Source organism: Manacus candei, unplaced genomic scaffold (genome assembly GCF_025592945.1).
Source record: "Manacus candei isolate 608988 ecotype Guabito, Panama unplaced genomic scaffold, ASM2559294v1 h1tg000050l, whole genome shotgun sequence".
Taxonomy (NCBI): domain Eukaryota; kingdom Metazoa; phylum Chordata; class Aves; order Passeriformes; family Pipridae; genus Manacus; species Manacus candei.
Window position 1 is genome coordinate 33410650 of NW_026138098.1, and position 15275 is coordinate 33425924.

The 15275-nt window shown below is 39.4% G+C and overlaps 1 protein-coding gene across 3 annotated transcripts in view; it reads right to left on the bottom strand.

Annotated features, from left to right (window-relative positions):
- Window positions 1–4323: 4323 nt before the first annotated feature.
- The window catches only part of HERC4 (HECT and RLD domain containing E3 ubiquitin protein ligase 4), a 30251-nt gene continuing 19299 nt past the window's right edge, over window positions 4324–15275 (bottom strand). For 2 of the 3 annotated variants that reach the window (XM_051800249.1, XM_051800248.1), the window contains exons 17-26: window positions 13542–13565; window positions 12933–13031; window positions 11640–11807; window positions 11382–11525; window positions 10329–10495; window positions 9493–9559; window positions 9201–9283; window positions 7328–7511; window positions 6628–6730; window positions 4324–5705 (exon numbers count right to left, since the gene is read on the bottom strand). In XM_051800249.1, the coding sequence (XP_051656209.1) occupies window positions 5497–5705; window positions 6628–6730; window positions 7328–7511; window positions 9201–9283; window positions 9493–9559; window positions 10329–10495; window positions 11382–11525; window positions 11640–11807; window positions 12933–13031; window positions 13542–13565 (1248 nt within the window). In that variant the 3' untranslated portion in view covers window positions 4324–5496. The remainder of the gene's footprint in view (window positions 5706–6627; window positions 6731–7327; window positions 7512–9200; window positions 9284–9492; window positions 9560–10328; window positions 10496–11381; window positions 11526–11639; window positions 11808–12932; window positions 13032–13541; window positions 13566–15275) is intronic. The other variant, XM_051800250.1, reaches the window with a different exon arrangement.

Here is a 15275-nt window from a genome sequence, read left to right on the forward strand (position 1 = left end):
AATATACTTATCTACAAAGTGACTGGAGAATAAAAGCCTTTTAAACCTTTTAAACAACAGCCCAGGCAAACTAGCCAGGCACACCTTAAGCCTCTATTCGTCCTGCCTTGGAGATGGTGAAAGCAGATGCAAGGCCACAGGTCTTAAGTTTCCTAAGAAACACAAACCCGAGTGCTCTGTGAGCTCGGGACTGTTGTTTTTCCTCTCTCAGAGCACGGCAGACTCGGCTTCCCGCACACCCCAGTTCCACAGCCCCAGAGCCACAGCCCGGGCTCTCCCCGAGCAACCCCCGCGCCGCAATCCCTGTGACGGAGCCTCTGACAAAGCAAACACGCGCCAACTACAAATTAAGTTACAGATTTCAGATGTTCCTCGGACGCTTTTGAAAGCCACAAACCCCCCCAGCTCCAGCCCCCGCGCTCCCTGCCCGGCCCGCAGCCCCACTCACCGCGGGGCAGCGGATCCGGCGGCAAGGAGGGACCGGGGCGGGCACGAGGGAGCCCCGCGGGGGTCGGGGCCAGGACGGGACCGAGGGGACCCTTAGCGGGACGCTGCAGGACCGGCGAGGCTGCCCGCCCAGGCAGCCCTCCCGCGGCACCCCCTGCCCTCCGCCCAGCAGCCCGCCGAGGCTCCTCTTGCTCTGCGGCGGCTCCGCTGAAGCTGCTCCGCATCCCCGCCGGCTCCAGGCAGGAGGACTGGCCTCAGTCCCAGGGGGGCATCACCACCCTCTTGCCCCAAACTTGAAAATTCTCCGAGCGTTCACTACTGGGCACTGGAAGAAATCCCCAATTCCCTGCAGAGCCTGAGCGCTGCATTACCACACCAGCCCGCGGGCCAGAGAACCCCTCCCACCTGCTGCAGGCCTATTCCAAGGACTCCCTCAGCTGAAGGTGGTGCTGATGGCCCCAACCTCCTCAGCTGCCCTCTCCCTTTGTTAGGATAATGATCTCTCGCCAGGGGAAAGCCTCGGGCTTGTGGAGATACCACAGGCAGCTCGCAGGTGCTCACACAGAGCCTCTCTGCAGAACTGAGTCACAACAAACGAAATTAGTTTCATCTCTGAAATTTTTTAAAGACATGACAAATAAAATTTCTACAGGAAGGTGGTTATAGCTACAGTCTGCCAGGTCTGTTCCTTCCAATGGTCAAGCTGCTGTATTTGCTAAAAAAAGGGAAAGAAACTTGACTTTTGCATTCTACTCAAACTGAAGCCTTCACTAAGCTTTTGTTTCCTCATATAATCAATCAGGCACGTGGGGGGAAGCAGTAAATACCTGCAGACATTCACTGCACAGTGTAGGATTCAGGTGCTCTGGGTTACCTGAAATTAGTAACTCCCAAACATCATTTTCCCAATAATCTGAAACTGATGTATGTGCCTTTGGCTGGAGAAAAAAAATAATGCTGACTGCTGCCCTAGCTCATGTCAGGGGGCTTTGATGACCCCCCAGGTAACACATTATTTTGGTTTTTCGCAAAAGATCGATAAAATACATTCAAACCCAGGGGATATGCAGGAACTCAGACAGTTCAGTTCACTGGTAATAAGAAGCCAGTAGGTCTGGACATACAGTACTTCTGCACAGTTCTAGTGTGCCCATGCTAATTGCTAGTTGGGTTTGTGTACCTTCATCCCACCCCAGGATGTCTTGTGGTCAGAAGACAAAACATTTTTCTTGTTCACCAGCTCTGCATCAGTGCAGAAATGGGCAGGCAAAGGTTTGCAGTTAGAAGGTTTTACGATACTCGCACAAAGGAAGTCAGTGTAACAGGTAGCACAGCACAAAATAATGTGTATAGGCACAAACAGGTTCCTTTACCCAAGAAAATAGAATACCTGAGGACTCAGTCTCATGCTCAGGCAATTCAGGTGCACAGAAATGATGGCTGGTGGTGTAATTTTGTTGATTAGGTGTCCACACAGACCAGGCCCAGGGAATTTCCTGGTTATGGCAGGTGACAGATGTTCTACAGCTTTCAAGGTCTAGGTAGAGTTTTTGAAGTCATAGCTCCAGACTGGACCAACACAAACATGAACAGCAGACCAAAACAGCAGGGTGATAATCAGTCCATCCAAACCCCACCCTGACCTGGCAATTAAGAAATAGCCATGTGGTAGTGGGTATTGATAAGTGTCACTTATCAGGGGAAAGAAATGTTTTGTTCTTCCTCTTTTTCGTCTCCCCTGCAATAACTGAGTCAGGCAGTTGTCCATAGTACACACAGATACATAGTTCTGGTTGCACATGGAAAGTCAACACAGCCATTCTTGAGGTGCTCCTGTACACCAGTCCATCATGCTGAAAACTGTATTTACCTGTATTTATCTTAACTGCAGAACCTCACGTGCCTTTAAAGAGCTCTCTTTTACAGTGGTATTTGATTACATTAAGCTTCATTTATTACTGATAAATCAAGTTTACTGCAGCAGAGAGAGGCGCAGTGAATTACAATCCTTTTTGAAGTAGCTTATGAACATTCTTAAAGGGAACACCATGGCTTCATGCTCTATGATTAGTAACAACCTCATTAACAGTAACTGCCATGAAGTGCCAAAGGAGACAAGTCGTTGTGCTTGAGCAGGGCTCACTGCTTTAACAGCTCTGCACTGCCTTCTTAGTTTTGCCCTGGAAAATGGGGGACAAATGTCTGTAGTTCTGCCACAGAAATTCAGTTTTCATTCACCCCTGCACTAACAGGACAGGTGCAATAAATCCAGTTCATGACTGCACTGCTATGACAACAGCAAGCCTCCTTCAGTAACCATAGTGGAGATGGATTCAAATTTGACATGCAACTGGCCTCCTGCAGTGATAATTCTGAATCTTTATCAAATGCTGATCTAATTATCAAATAAAAATACCTTATAAAAAAAATTTAATTACTGTAAAATGCTCCCACCACGGCCCAAACTACTACCATTCCCCAGCTGCTTCCATTATCCTTTTAAAAAGAGGTACACAAGCTTACCTGATTACCTGAAGATTTGAAGAGAAGGAAAGCTTTACTCTTTCTTCATTAACACCATGGTTATTTTAGCTCAGCATAGAAGGGATTGGTTTTTTCCCCTTACATGATGCACAGCATCAAATATTGTATGCAAAATGATACTTGATCCAAGCAAGAGAAAAGCACCTCCTGCTGCCCTCCTTCTTCCAGGCTGAGGAAACCTAAGTGTACAACGTCAGCAGATCTCCTTCCCAGGGTGTCATGATGTTAAATGAACTAAGGGCAACATAAGCACTGCAGAAAGTATTGAACTGCTTGACAGAAGTAATACAATGACTATTAATTGTTCTAGTACTACATAAAAGTCCTTTACCTTGTTATGTAGATAATGTCTGTGTTGTTACTGGGCTCCTGCCTCCCTGCACGGAATAAACTGACACCTGCAAGATAGTCAGGAACGTTTTGCACTGTAGGACCCAACTCCATTTCTTGCAGAAGTGAATAAAACCAAGGCCAAAACTGCAGAAAGAATTCTCAGGTGAATGAAAAGTCCTGAGGAAAGTGACCCTAACCCTGCTCTGCCAGTGGATTCTTAAGGTGACATTTAACCAACCATTCAAGACCCCCCACCCTCCAATGCCTACTCATATCCCACTAATGTTCCAAGAGAGGAAGAAATGGATCTAGATGACAAGCACTAAATCAGACTTGGACCTGCACAACTGAAGATAAACCCCCTACTATTTAGTGAACACCAACCATGTATAACAAATGAAGCAAGACTCCCACAGAAAAAGAAACAACAGCACTTGCATATGTAATAATACACAAGGGGGAAAGGAGTAAGACAGTTTTACATTTGCCACTTTCTACTTTTTGAGTATTTGCCTTCACAATCTTGGTGTTTCATGATTTTAAAATGGGGTTTTAATATTACCTGGTAAAATGACAGTATATTATCTTTCCCCCCCCCCTTTTCTTTTCTCTTTTTGTTTCTTCAATATATAATAAGATTAAGCTGCTTTAGTATTTGCTGGTTTCTTGTTTTTAACAAGAGGGAGCATTTCCCAGCCAGGAAAAGAAATATGGGCTGCATACAAGAAATTACTGAGGTTAAACTTCATGAGAAAGCTGTAAAAACACAGTTTAAGGAAAAAAAGTGATTTTAAGTGTACTGACCTGTTTGGTTTCATATGTACATCTACTGCCAGGAACTGCATGTTATATAATTTATTACAATGAATGGATTTCCCTGCTTTTCAAGTGAGATCTTGGTATCCTAGTTGTACTCTCAATGTAATGCATGCAAAAGTTGCCCTCCACTCGAAGACATATGCAGGCTGCAAGCATCTGTACACATCAACCAACAAAGGCTTTCATTCAAGTCTTTTATTATAGCTTGAATTTTTTCACTGCATTTAAAAATCTAAAAAAAATAAATATTTGTTTCACAGCTGCAAGTCACATATGCATTAACACCACAAAATCTGGAATTTAACCAGAGAAGGAAAAGTCAAATCCGAAAGTGTCCAGCTAAGCACAATCGTCTCAGGGCAATTATACTAAAAATAAAATCTTAAGAAAAGGGGAGAGGGGTGTTAAAGGTTATTTCAAATGCATTTATCTGGAAAAAAGTGAAAATTCTATTAGAAACCATAAACTACGCTTTCAGCATTTAAAAATAAACGTTTAACCTCTTGACAGCAACAATCAGCTGGTGCATCTTTTTCTTTTAAGCTGTATTCTTGACACATGACTGCAGAGGTTGCAACTGATAAATTAACCTCTTTTATAATTGTGTCCACTTAATTACAGAATCAGTCCTTAAAAATAAAACAGTGTATTAAGTCAGCTTGTCCATCCACATATTAAAGATGCCATTGTATGCAGTTGGGTTTTGTATCGGCACTAAGTGACTGCTTCATGGATTGTGCATCGTGAAGATGAATGTCTCTTAAACAATCACTTCCGTTATTAAGGTTCTTAAAACAAACCAGAAAAATATATATCTTCAGAAATCAGAGTAGTCACCTTTTTTTCTTTTTTGTTAAAAGCCATAAAAGAAGCTCATATTCAATTACAAGCAATAGAAACCATACTGCTATCGGAACATAACTACTTTATCACAAAAATTTATTATTTACAAAATGAAAAGTTACCAAGTGAATTTAATCAGGGAAAAAAAGTTAAATGTCCTTACTAAGTGATTTGAAAAACCGAAGCAAGTCTCTCATGCACTCACACGCCAAATTGTTTGCATAAGGTGAAATGTTAATTCATGTTAGTGAAACTTGACTCCCGTAATACTCTCATTTTTATTGTAAGATGGCAAAATCCACATGGCTTTGTACAAGAAGGTATGTATTAAGACAGTTCCTCAGTTTTGGAAATGCTTTTTTGGCTCCCATGAATATCCGTACCACTGAACATTTCTGCAAATAATCCATTATATTATCAACTGCATCATTTAATCCACTGAATTTACCATCACAAGAAAGACACAACAACTTAATGATCCCACATTACACAGAACTCTCATCTCTGAACTTATACTAAACTGAAACCTTCATAGTGATCTATAGCCTGGATCAACTTAGATTTTAGGGTTTCTTTATCTGTGTATTTTGGAAGATCAAGAAGATTAAAGCAAGTGTGAGCTACCGGAAGATAATCTTCTCCTCCTCCCGTTGGCTGGATGACCAGTTTAAGACACTTCATTCCAAGAATTGGAATACGGTCACTGCCTGTCAGAAACACTGCCAAGAAAAAACAAAGTCTTGTGATCAGTTTAAGACTAACATTACATATGCCACATATGCACTTCTAATCATTGTTGGTCTTTCTAATAATTCCAGCAATGGTTGGCTTTTCACACTGAAGTTCTGTTGAGTTTGAAAAACAGGGAATAATGCCTTAACCTAGTCTCTGCCTTACAGATACAAACTCACAACTGTAACACAACAACTAACACATAAAGGAAAGCATTTCATGTTAGCACATGAAGCCAAATAGTCCTTAAAAAAAAAGAGAGGGAGAGAAATACTATAAAGTTTTTCATGCAACAGAACTTTTTAATTCAAAATCCATTGGCTGTACCTTTGCTGAGCACTTGCAAGTATCTTGTAAACACACAGAATTAGTTTGTTCAATAAGCAATTCATCTGAATTGGAAACTAATCTATGATCTATTCTCAACAAAACCTCATTTACAGGAAGCTTTGATTGCTTTGTTATCTGTACATTTTCGTCCATATAAGTACCTTCACATATTTCCAATCAGTTACAACTCCAAAATTCCATCTATGTGCAATTAAAAACCTAGAGGATGTGAACTTTATGTCAAAACACGGGAAGAAAAAATCCTAGCCATCAGATAAATGACAGCAGTGGTTTAGGTTACTGTGTTTTGGGAGGATTGGGTTTTCTTTTTTTTTTTTAATGCTGCTCTGAGCTGTTGTGATCTGTAACTACTCATCCCCCAGAATTAGCCAGGACAACCCCAGTAAAACTGGAGACAAGCTCATACTGAATTTCTTTCACTATGATTTTTTTCTTCCAAATAAAGATAATCAGACCCTTACAGACAAGTACTTACGTCTGCCCTCTTACAGCAAGAGCCTGAAACCCCAGCAACCCTGGTCAGCCAGGAACTTCTGTGAAGTCATTTCAAATACTTACACAAAAACTGTTTCTTCTTCTCCAGAGACAACTCATGAAAAACCTCCCAGAAAATTTTAATTGTAGGATGGTCTGCCCAGTATTCTCCTTTGTATTCTGTATTCTGAAATGAGCAGGAAATGGGGTAATTGTTCACTCACAGGATAACATGACACTGAAGCAGAACGAATGCAGTTTGTGTAAACAAATACAGCAAGTGAGGGATTACTACTTTCCTCAGTCTATTTTCTTCAGCTGTTCAGTCTGACTTCACCTATATAGACAGATGCCTGTACTACAAAGCATTTTCAATGCCAATAGAAACAAGGTCTCACTGAGTTCTGGCAATCAAGAATATTTACTTTCAGTAACTCTGTGTATTCTGTTCACCTTCCCCTTTCTAACACAATACATTGTACACAGCTGCCTTTGGGTTCTGTGGATTTTTCTTCCTCTCTCTTCTGATTTCCTTCAGAAATTAGATGGAAAAGCTTAAGGCCTTTTTCTTTTTTTAAAGCTAAAGGTAGGTAAATAATATTTTAGGGTCTTAATTCACTGATGTTTTAAGATGTCAGTCAATCCAATAAAGATCAGAAGTCAGGTTAAAAACAGAGCTCAAAAGGACACTTTTGCACCCTGAAATTAAAACAGAGTTCAAAAGGACACTTTTGCACCCTGAAATTAAAACTGCATGAAACCAACAGCTAAGTATGGTTCTTACCTTTTCCAGTTCTTTCCAGTCATAGTTTGTGTTCCCAATCACCATTGCCTGCAACTCGCTGGGCTGGAAGAGCTGGAGAACTTTGCCTCCACATACTTTGTGGAAGCCTTCATGGAATGCACTGTACAAGGAAGCCACAGATCTATTGAAGATGTAATCCACATATGCATCTACAAAATCTTGCCTGTATGAAGAAGAATTATGTGAGAAAATAAAGAAGCAGCCATTTCTGTATAAACACAGCATAGAAAATGAAGCAAAAAAAGAGCCTAATATATTGCACTCTCTGCTTTGTCTTCACCACAGTGAAGACAAAATGGGGCATAAATGTATTTGCCCACAACACCCCCCAAGGCAGGGTCCCTAATGTGCCCCAGAAAAGCAGTATCATTCAGTGTGATTTATTTCAAACACTGTTAACATTATCTGTATGCACTGCAGTGAACTGGACCCAGTGGCAACAAGCTGAGAGGCCTCAATTCCATGCAGTGCCCTGAAACCGACTGGTTACACTCATTTTTCTTAATTAAACTCTGTATTTTTCTTAATTAAAAAGATTACCGTATTAGCACTAAAAATGTTAATCAACTTCAAATGGACATTTGAGTCTTATCCAGCAGAAAGATCAGTGCCAAGGAGCCAGGACACAGAAAACAGATGGCCTGTTATCTGTGCTTTGGTACAAGGAGTTCTCCCATCTTGCTGGAAACATCTGCAGCATTTAGGGGAGAACTAAAATTCCTTGATGTGATAATTCAACATTATGGGGTTTTTTTTTAATCAAGCCCAGTGAACACTGTTAGTTTCTACAGTGGCAGAGTGTATATTCTATGTTAATAATTATTAAAATCAATGAAAGCATCATGGAAAATTTAGATCTTGAGAAAGAGGAATTCTTCACTGTTGCAAGACAATGTGTGATGACAAAGTCCAGCAGGCATTCCATGGGCACCTGGAAACTTTTTTCATAATTCAACTCCAATTTTACTGTCACTTTGTGACAGAACATCAAACCTATACTAGAGAACTGCAAAGCTATCATGTTTTACATGTGCATGCAGTTATCATAAAGTATGCTCTTTCCATGCCATTCTCCCTTTAATCTGGGAAAAGTACAAGCACAGAGAATTCATGAAGATTAAAGAACAGACTGGAACACATGACAGGAATTGACAGAGAGGAAATGGTAGTATTCTGCAAAAAGAGACAAAAGCACCACCAGATATATTCTGCCTATTCTCCAGGAGCAGAAAGGGAACAAAGGGTGGGAGAAGCTGCTTTTATAAATCAAAGTTACAGAGTCATCGATCAAGGAAAAAACCCACCTGCCACATATTCTTCTGACAGTAACACCAGATTAGTTTATCTAATGTTATCTTGCTCTACAAAGGGAAGACTTCACTGAAATAATATTCATATATGAATAGCTGCCACATAATGACACTTAGGTCAAAGTTCTTGTTATTACTCACTGAATTTCAATGATATATAACCTCCTGCAGAACCATAAACATTTTTAATCTTATAAAATGGTTTTGGTTTGACTTGGAGGGGACCTCTGAAGATCTACTCCAACCCTGGTCAATGAACAGGGACACTTTCCACTATCCCAGGTTGCTCCAAGCCCTGTCCAACCTGGCCTTGGACACTTCCAGGGATGGGGCAGCCACAGCTTCTCTGGGAAGCCTGTGCCCCTGTCAATAAAAGACAACAGCTATTTTAATAATACACAGGAGAACAGTTTGGGAAAATACCCCAAGTAGTTTTGCCCTCCAACAGTAATGCAAGAGCTTAGCAAAGGGTATTTATAGCCCAGTTACATTCCCAAGGCAGACAGTAACACCAAACCAACCCCACGACCCACAGAACTCACCTATTTTGTTTCACTACAGGAATGTCAGCACCTTTAGGAACAAGCTCCTTAATTTCTGTTGTACCAAAATTTTCCACAGTGATCTATTTGAAATAAAGATAGTATAAATCTTATTTACTGCATAAAGTACTTCTTCCCACCACTTAGCTAACAGCAACATGAATGGCAGACACAGAACTAAAACTCATAGGAATCAGCAGCTGATGCTTTTGCTCAAACGCTCCATCAGAGGCAATTATAACAGAAGGTATGAGCTTGATAAGACATACTTCAAACACCATATAAAACTTACAGTAAAATTAAGACAAAATGCTTCTTCTATGTCATCCTCTGGATAGTCCAATAGCTGTTGCATTCCCCTGAAAAATAAGGTACAAAGTATTCGTACCAGAGGAAAGAAAGAAGAACGTATTTTCCTGAAGTGTTCTTTATGCTTTGATAATTCAAGTTTTGAAAATATCTTTCTACTGTGATTTCATTTATTAGCTCATTGACTTGCACCTTGTGCAGTGCTGGGAAATCTCAAGCATTCGTTTTACTATTACTTGTAGTGTTATTTCCTTTTGATTCCTATCTTAGACATCAGTTAAGGGATTCCCAAACTAGAGGTAGTAAGTACATAATAACCATTGACTGGCTCTTCCATTGACATCTTTGATTTCTCCTTGAATCTATGAAAACTTTAGCATTACAATACACTGTGGCAAATTCAAACAACCTTTTCCACTCACTTGAACCTGCTCAAATCTCTAGTCAAAGGCAAATATTTAACACATATTTGTTCCTAAGCAAAAATATTTTCTTGATCAACTTAAGCCATTTGGAACTAAAACTGTGTTCACACTTAGCCTTACAAAATTAATGACTAAAACTTAAGGGGTTTGAATATTTTTTCCCCTGAATTTCTTGTAGAACAGTAAAAGGCACAAACACTAACATCAAGCACTTAGAAGCAGGTGTTTCACAACACTGTGTCTCCTTGCCCAAATGACATGATGGCTACAAGTTACTCTGAGCTGTTTATCCAGTTAGTGTGGAAACAAGAAAAAAACATCCTGTTGTATTTTTAAAGGCAAATGTTGACTTCAAAATTAATTTCTACTAGCATCCATTTTTTTTCTTGCTTACCTGCCAACATCTGGCATCAATTCTTTTAAGTCATCCAGGGATGGTTTCTTATTCAATAGCTTTTTGTACAAAGCCAGAGGAAAATGAAGGTCTACAATAGTAAAATTATATATTGCTAGCCCACAGACAACACCAATCAAATGAAACAAGTCACTGTCTTCAAAGGTCTAAGAACAGAAAACAGACAACATGGTTTAAAATAAAGAAGTTACTTTAATCTTGCAGAGTCCAGGAAAAAGTGTACAGTGCAGTATAATCTGAGGTTCATTTCTATTTTCTTTAAATATGTAGGTATCCCTAAGTACCAATGAGAAGAGGATAAAGTTTAACCAGCTGAGAAGGAAATCCAAGGAAACAGAATCCTTTCTACTCAGAAAAAAAAAAAAGGGGGGGGAGCTACAACATATTCTGTGTTACAGGTGACACATACTGCTCAAACACTGCATTAAGATTCTGGCTTTGTCAGTGACTTCCTATTGCACTGTTCAGTGCTTAAAGATATGCCAAGTTTTAAAAAAATTATCACTGGGAAGAAGAGGGAGGAGCTCCCTCTTGACCTCCTTGGAGTTAATAGCCAAGGCTTAAAACAAAACTGGAAATGTCACCATCTGGGATACAGCCACCCTAGGCAGTGCTTTTCTATGAAGGAGGACTAAAAAGTCAGTGATCAAACCTTTTGAGAAAGTACAACTAGGTGATCACCTATCACTCATAAATGGGACTGAACACAGGAGGACCTGTTCAACAGGCCACTTTGGGAATTTTTTCTCTGCCACCCTGATTGACTGACTCTGCTCTTGGAATCAGTTTGTTCTGGCTGGTACTTCTCCCTAATATGTCTGGGCTGGGGCTGGCTGGTAAGGAGTAAGCAAGGAATGGGGAAAACAGAAGGGGAAGGTTTTATCTAACAATGACAACAATAACCATTTTATGAGAATATTTGCTTCAGCTTCCCCTCTTGAAACAGAACTACCACAAACTACCATGTTCATGTATTATTAATATAGATATTGTAAGTTAAAATAAAATTACTAAACACAGATCACACCCTACCTTGTCAGAGAACCAGATCAGCCTGGACTCTTCATAATACCTGAACATTCCATACTTGGGATCTAGCAACTCCCTCATGATGAGCAAGAAAAACTCTTTGCGAACACCTCCAGCATCAACAGCTTCTTCCCCTACAAAAATAACCTGAAAGACACAACTCAGTCAGCACTGAATTGCAAACAGACTGTACAACAAGGTTTGCCCCAAAATTATTCTCAATTATTTGCAGTGAAAGACACTTTGAGGTACTTTTAATACCTTGAGTGGCTTCTTGTAGTCTACATTCTTTGTTTTCCTCAGGACCTCCACAGCATCTCCTACAATATTGTCTCTCCGCACCATGAGTATCAGGCATGGATTGACAGATTCAAATACTGGCAGAAAGAGAGAAGACAAATTCTGCCTGTGAGCCTGATCAACAGCCATCTGGAAAAAAACAAAGTCAAAGTGTCAGGAGGCAATAAAAGATACCTCTCAATATTAATTTTCCATCAGTCTTGCCTTTAAAAGTGCAGAATGGGAATAGGTATTACAAGAGCTACTGAATTTGCCCAAGTTTTCTTTGTATTTCTTTTGTCTCAGGAAATATTTAGTTTCAGGAAATGTTTTTCCTTTACCCATTGGTCTCATCAATGCTAATGCTCAGGGAAGTCTTAGAACACAGTTTTCGATATTCTAGTCCAAATACTTCGGATACCAAAGGGAAGCAAAAAAATCCTACATTTTACCTAATGAAGACTAAGCTGTTTAATATAAATCTGACATGAAAACGTCAGTTAAATGCTAATTCCCAGAATGAAAAGCAATTTATTTAGTTTGTATTATAATTTTTGCATTAAAATGGTTTGCAAAACAAAATGCTCTTGGCAAACGTCCCGAATAGGGTGAACTCTTGAAAGTTTGTGTGTTTTAATACCAGTCAATATTTTTATTAGAAACATTCAGTGTGAACATTTCCATGAATCCATCAAATGTTCATACTGACTGTGCCTATATATTTTTAAAGGCACATGAAACTACATTTATTATGAATTACAAAAGCAACTTGTATTTTCCTATTTGAGCCTATTACTTGAGCATGACTTAAGTTTTCTGTTTATTTTCAGACATGGATCAATGAGCCAGGCATCATTCAAAGTCTGCTCATATGGGATGGGGGGTTGTTTTTTGGTAGGGGGTGGTGCTTGGGGTTTTTTTTTGTTTGTTGGGGTTGTGGGGGATTTTTTATTGTTATTTGTTTGGGTTTTTTATACCTGTACTATGGGTTGTTAACACTAAAAAGCCATCTCATTACTGAAAAGAAGTTCCTTGGAAATGTATGTAACTATGAAATAATCTAATTTCAGTGAGATCACAAAACCTTCTATCATGAACATACCCTGAGATTAAAGCCAGACCCTTCATTCTTATGGAGTTACACAGTGTTTAAAAAAAACCACAACCAAAAGTGCCCAAACAAACAAAAAACCTCCAAGAGGAGCCCCCTCAAGGCTCACAACTAAGGAAAAAAATAATAAATTAATAACATTAAAAACTACCATTAACTCTTACCTGCATCTGTATGATTGCATCTGTTTGCAAGAGAGTTGTCTTTGCCTGGGCATCAAATACAAACGGGTATGTGCAAATTATAACAGGAATATCTGTTAACTGGAACGGAAACAACCACGTCATAGCACTGCTGATTTCAAAGCCACCATCGTGGCTGACAAAACCACTGCAACAGGACTCACTTCATACGTCTGTTTTACTGGAAAGAGAACTCAAACTTCACTCGTTATCAGTACAAGACCAAAGCGTCTTAGGAATACTAAATAAATTTCCAATCGTTTATTACATCAGAAAAAAAAACAACAACAAAAAACCAACAAAACCCAATCAAACCCAAACAGATACAAACAACACTCTCACTTAGCATATTTCAATTTCAGAACTTTTATTGCAGCTAGTGGACCTAAAAGCAGCCCTTTTTTTCCAGCTGCTGCTCCAAATTTGCAATCCAGAGAATTACGTATTTTTGCCCCACAAAGATCTTTTCACGTTACAGCCATGGCTGACTTAAAGCTTTACTCCCAACAGAACACAGCAGACAACCCCTGACATTCACATCTCTGATTTCCTTACACTCTGCCAAAGAAATCAGATTGCAACCAATCTTACCTCAGTTAATCCATGGTTGACATCCTATGACAGCATTTGCACAAAGGTAGCAATAATTAAGATGAAAAAGCAGCATTAGTGTCTGCATTAATTATTAATCTCTGATGTAGAATTTAAAGAATATTTGTTTACAGTTCCCCCCCCAAGAGAAGGTTTACTGAGAAATAAATATTAACCATAAACATTTTAATTCATCCACCAAATACAAGCTTGTCTTTCAACACCCTGTTTATCAGTCTTTAAAAAAATAGGAACCATTAAAGTATAATATTTTCTTGGATGCAAAAAATCAAACATTTTAAATGTTTACTTCTGCACATTAATAAATGACATCTGTTTTTAACCCACATATTTTCATTCTCAAATGACTGCAGCATGTCAAATTAAATGCAGAACATTTTTATGAGCAAAAATTAAAAAATACAGAAGAATCCCACTACCATACCATAAAGCCTCAAGAATCATTTGGGTCTGTAAGATATGACATGAGAAAAGCAACTGACTCCTGAAATTTAACATCAGATTTAAGCATCCCATTCGTCACAGGCAGATTTATTCAATTTTGTACTCCTCCTGTATCTACCATTATTTATTCCTAATTCAAATGGTCTTTCATGTCTCCTATTAAGCTGTATCTCAAGAACATCTATTCAAATCAATAGTTCATTATTAGTACTTTCAATTTTTCCCCCACTCATTTTTTCTTATTGTTGAAAGAATGGAAGTTTTTTCTTCCAAGTTTCTGAGAATACTCTGTACACTTCCCAGATTCTCTTTTCTTCTATATTTCAGTTAAGGAACTGAATAAACACTTTTGCCACAAGTTATGGCAATAAGAGTTACACTGGCAAAAGAAATTTTGATTCATTTCTACTGACTCAACAGGCAAGTAGGGTGTCTTATAGTTTTAAGAGGAGGAACACAAGAAACTGGTGGATATGCAGGCAGGAAAAGACCATCAAAACTATGTACAAAGGAGATCTGCATAAGACCACAGAATTTCTTTCAGTCCTATAATAAGTTTTTCTGCTCCACCTGGAACTGCACAAATGATTACAGGAAAATGCCGTACCTTGAACATTAACAGTAACTCAAAGGTACTGCTCAATCTTCTGATTTAGTTAACAAATGAAGCTTAAGACTTTACAAAGCAGTTTTCCAGCTCTCATTTTCCCACACTCAGTATTGTCCTCTCCAATCATGACATCTGCACTTTGTGTTTATGGCCATTGAAAGAACTGTTGCAATGGTTATTAAAATCCCACCACTTCCGTACCCTCCTGTTCCAAACACACAGCCTGTCCCTAGTTCCAAGGCCCTGCAGTGCTCACCCCTGGCTTCTCCATGACATTTAGAATACCACCCCTCTGAGCTGCCAACCTCAGCCTCCTCACACACTGGTTATTTTGTCAGCCCAGCCAGTGCTGACTCACTGCTTCCCTATGCTCCCCAGCGGCCCCACTGTTATTATTTTACATTGCAATTTTAATTCTTTGGGACACAGCATCACTTCCTTTGCATTCATAAAACACAGCAAAAGTAGGTCTCCCATGTTCAGGACCTTTCAGGTGCTGTTGCAAAAAACTTAAATTTAGGTTGGTAGAAAAAGCACAGTCAGAAGAACCTGACTCAAGTCAAAGAACCGTGGCAAAAACCTATCCAACTCCCTAATTTTTTGTACAGTCAGTAATTTACTCCCACTTATTACTCTTCTGTTTACAGATCCAGGAATTA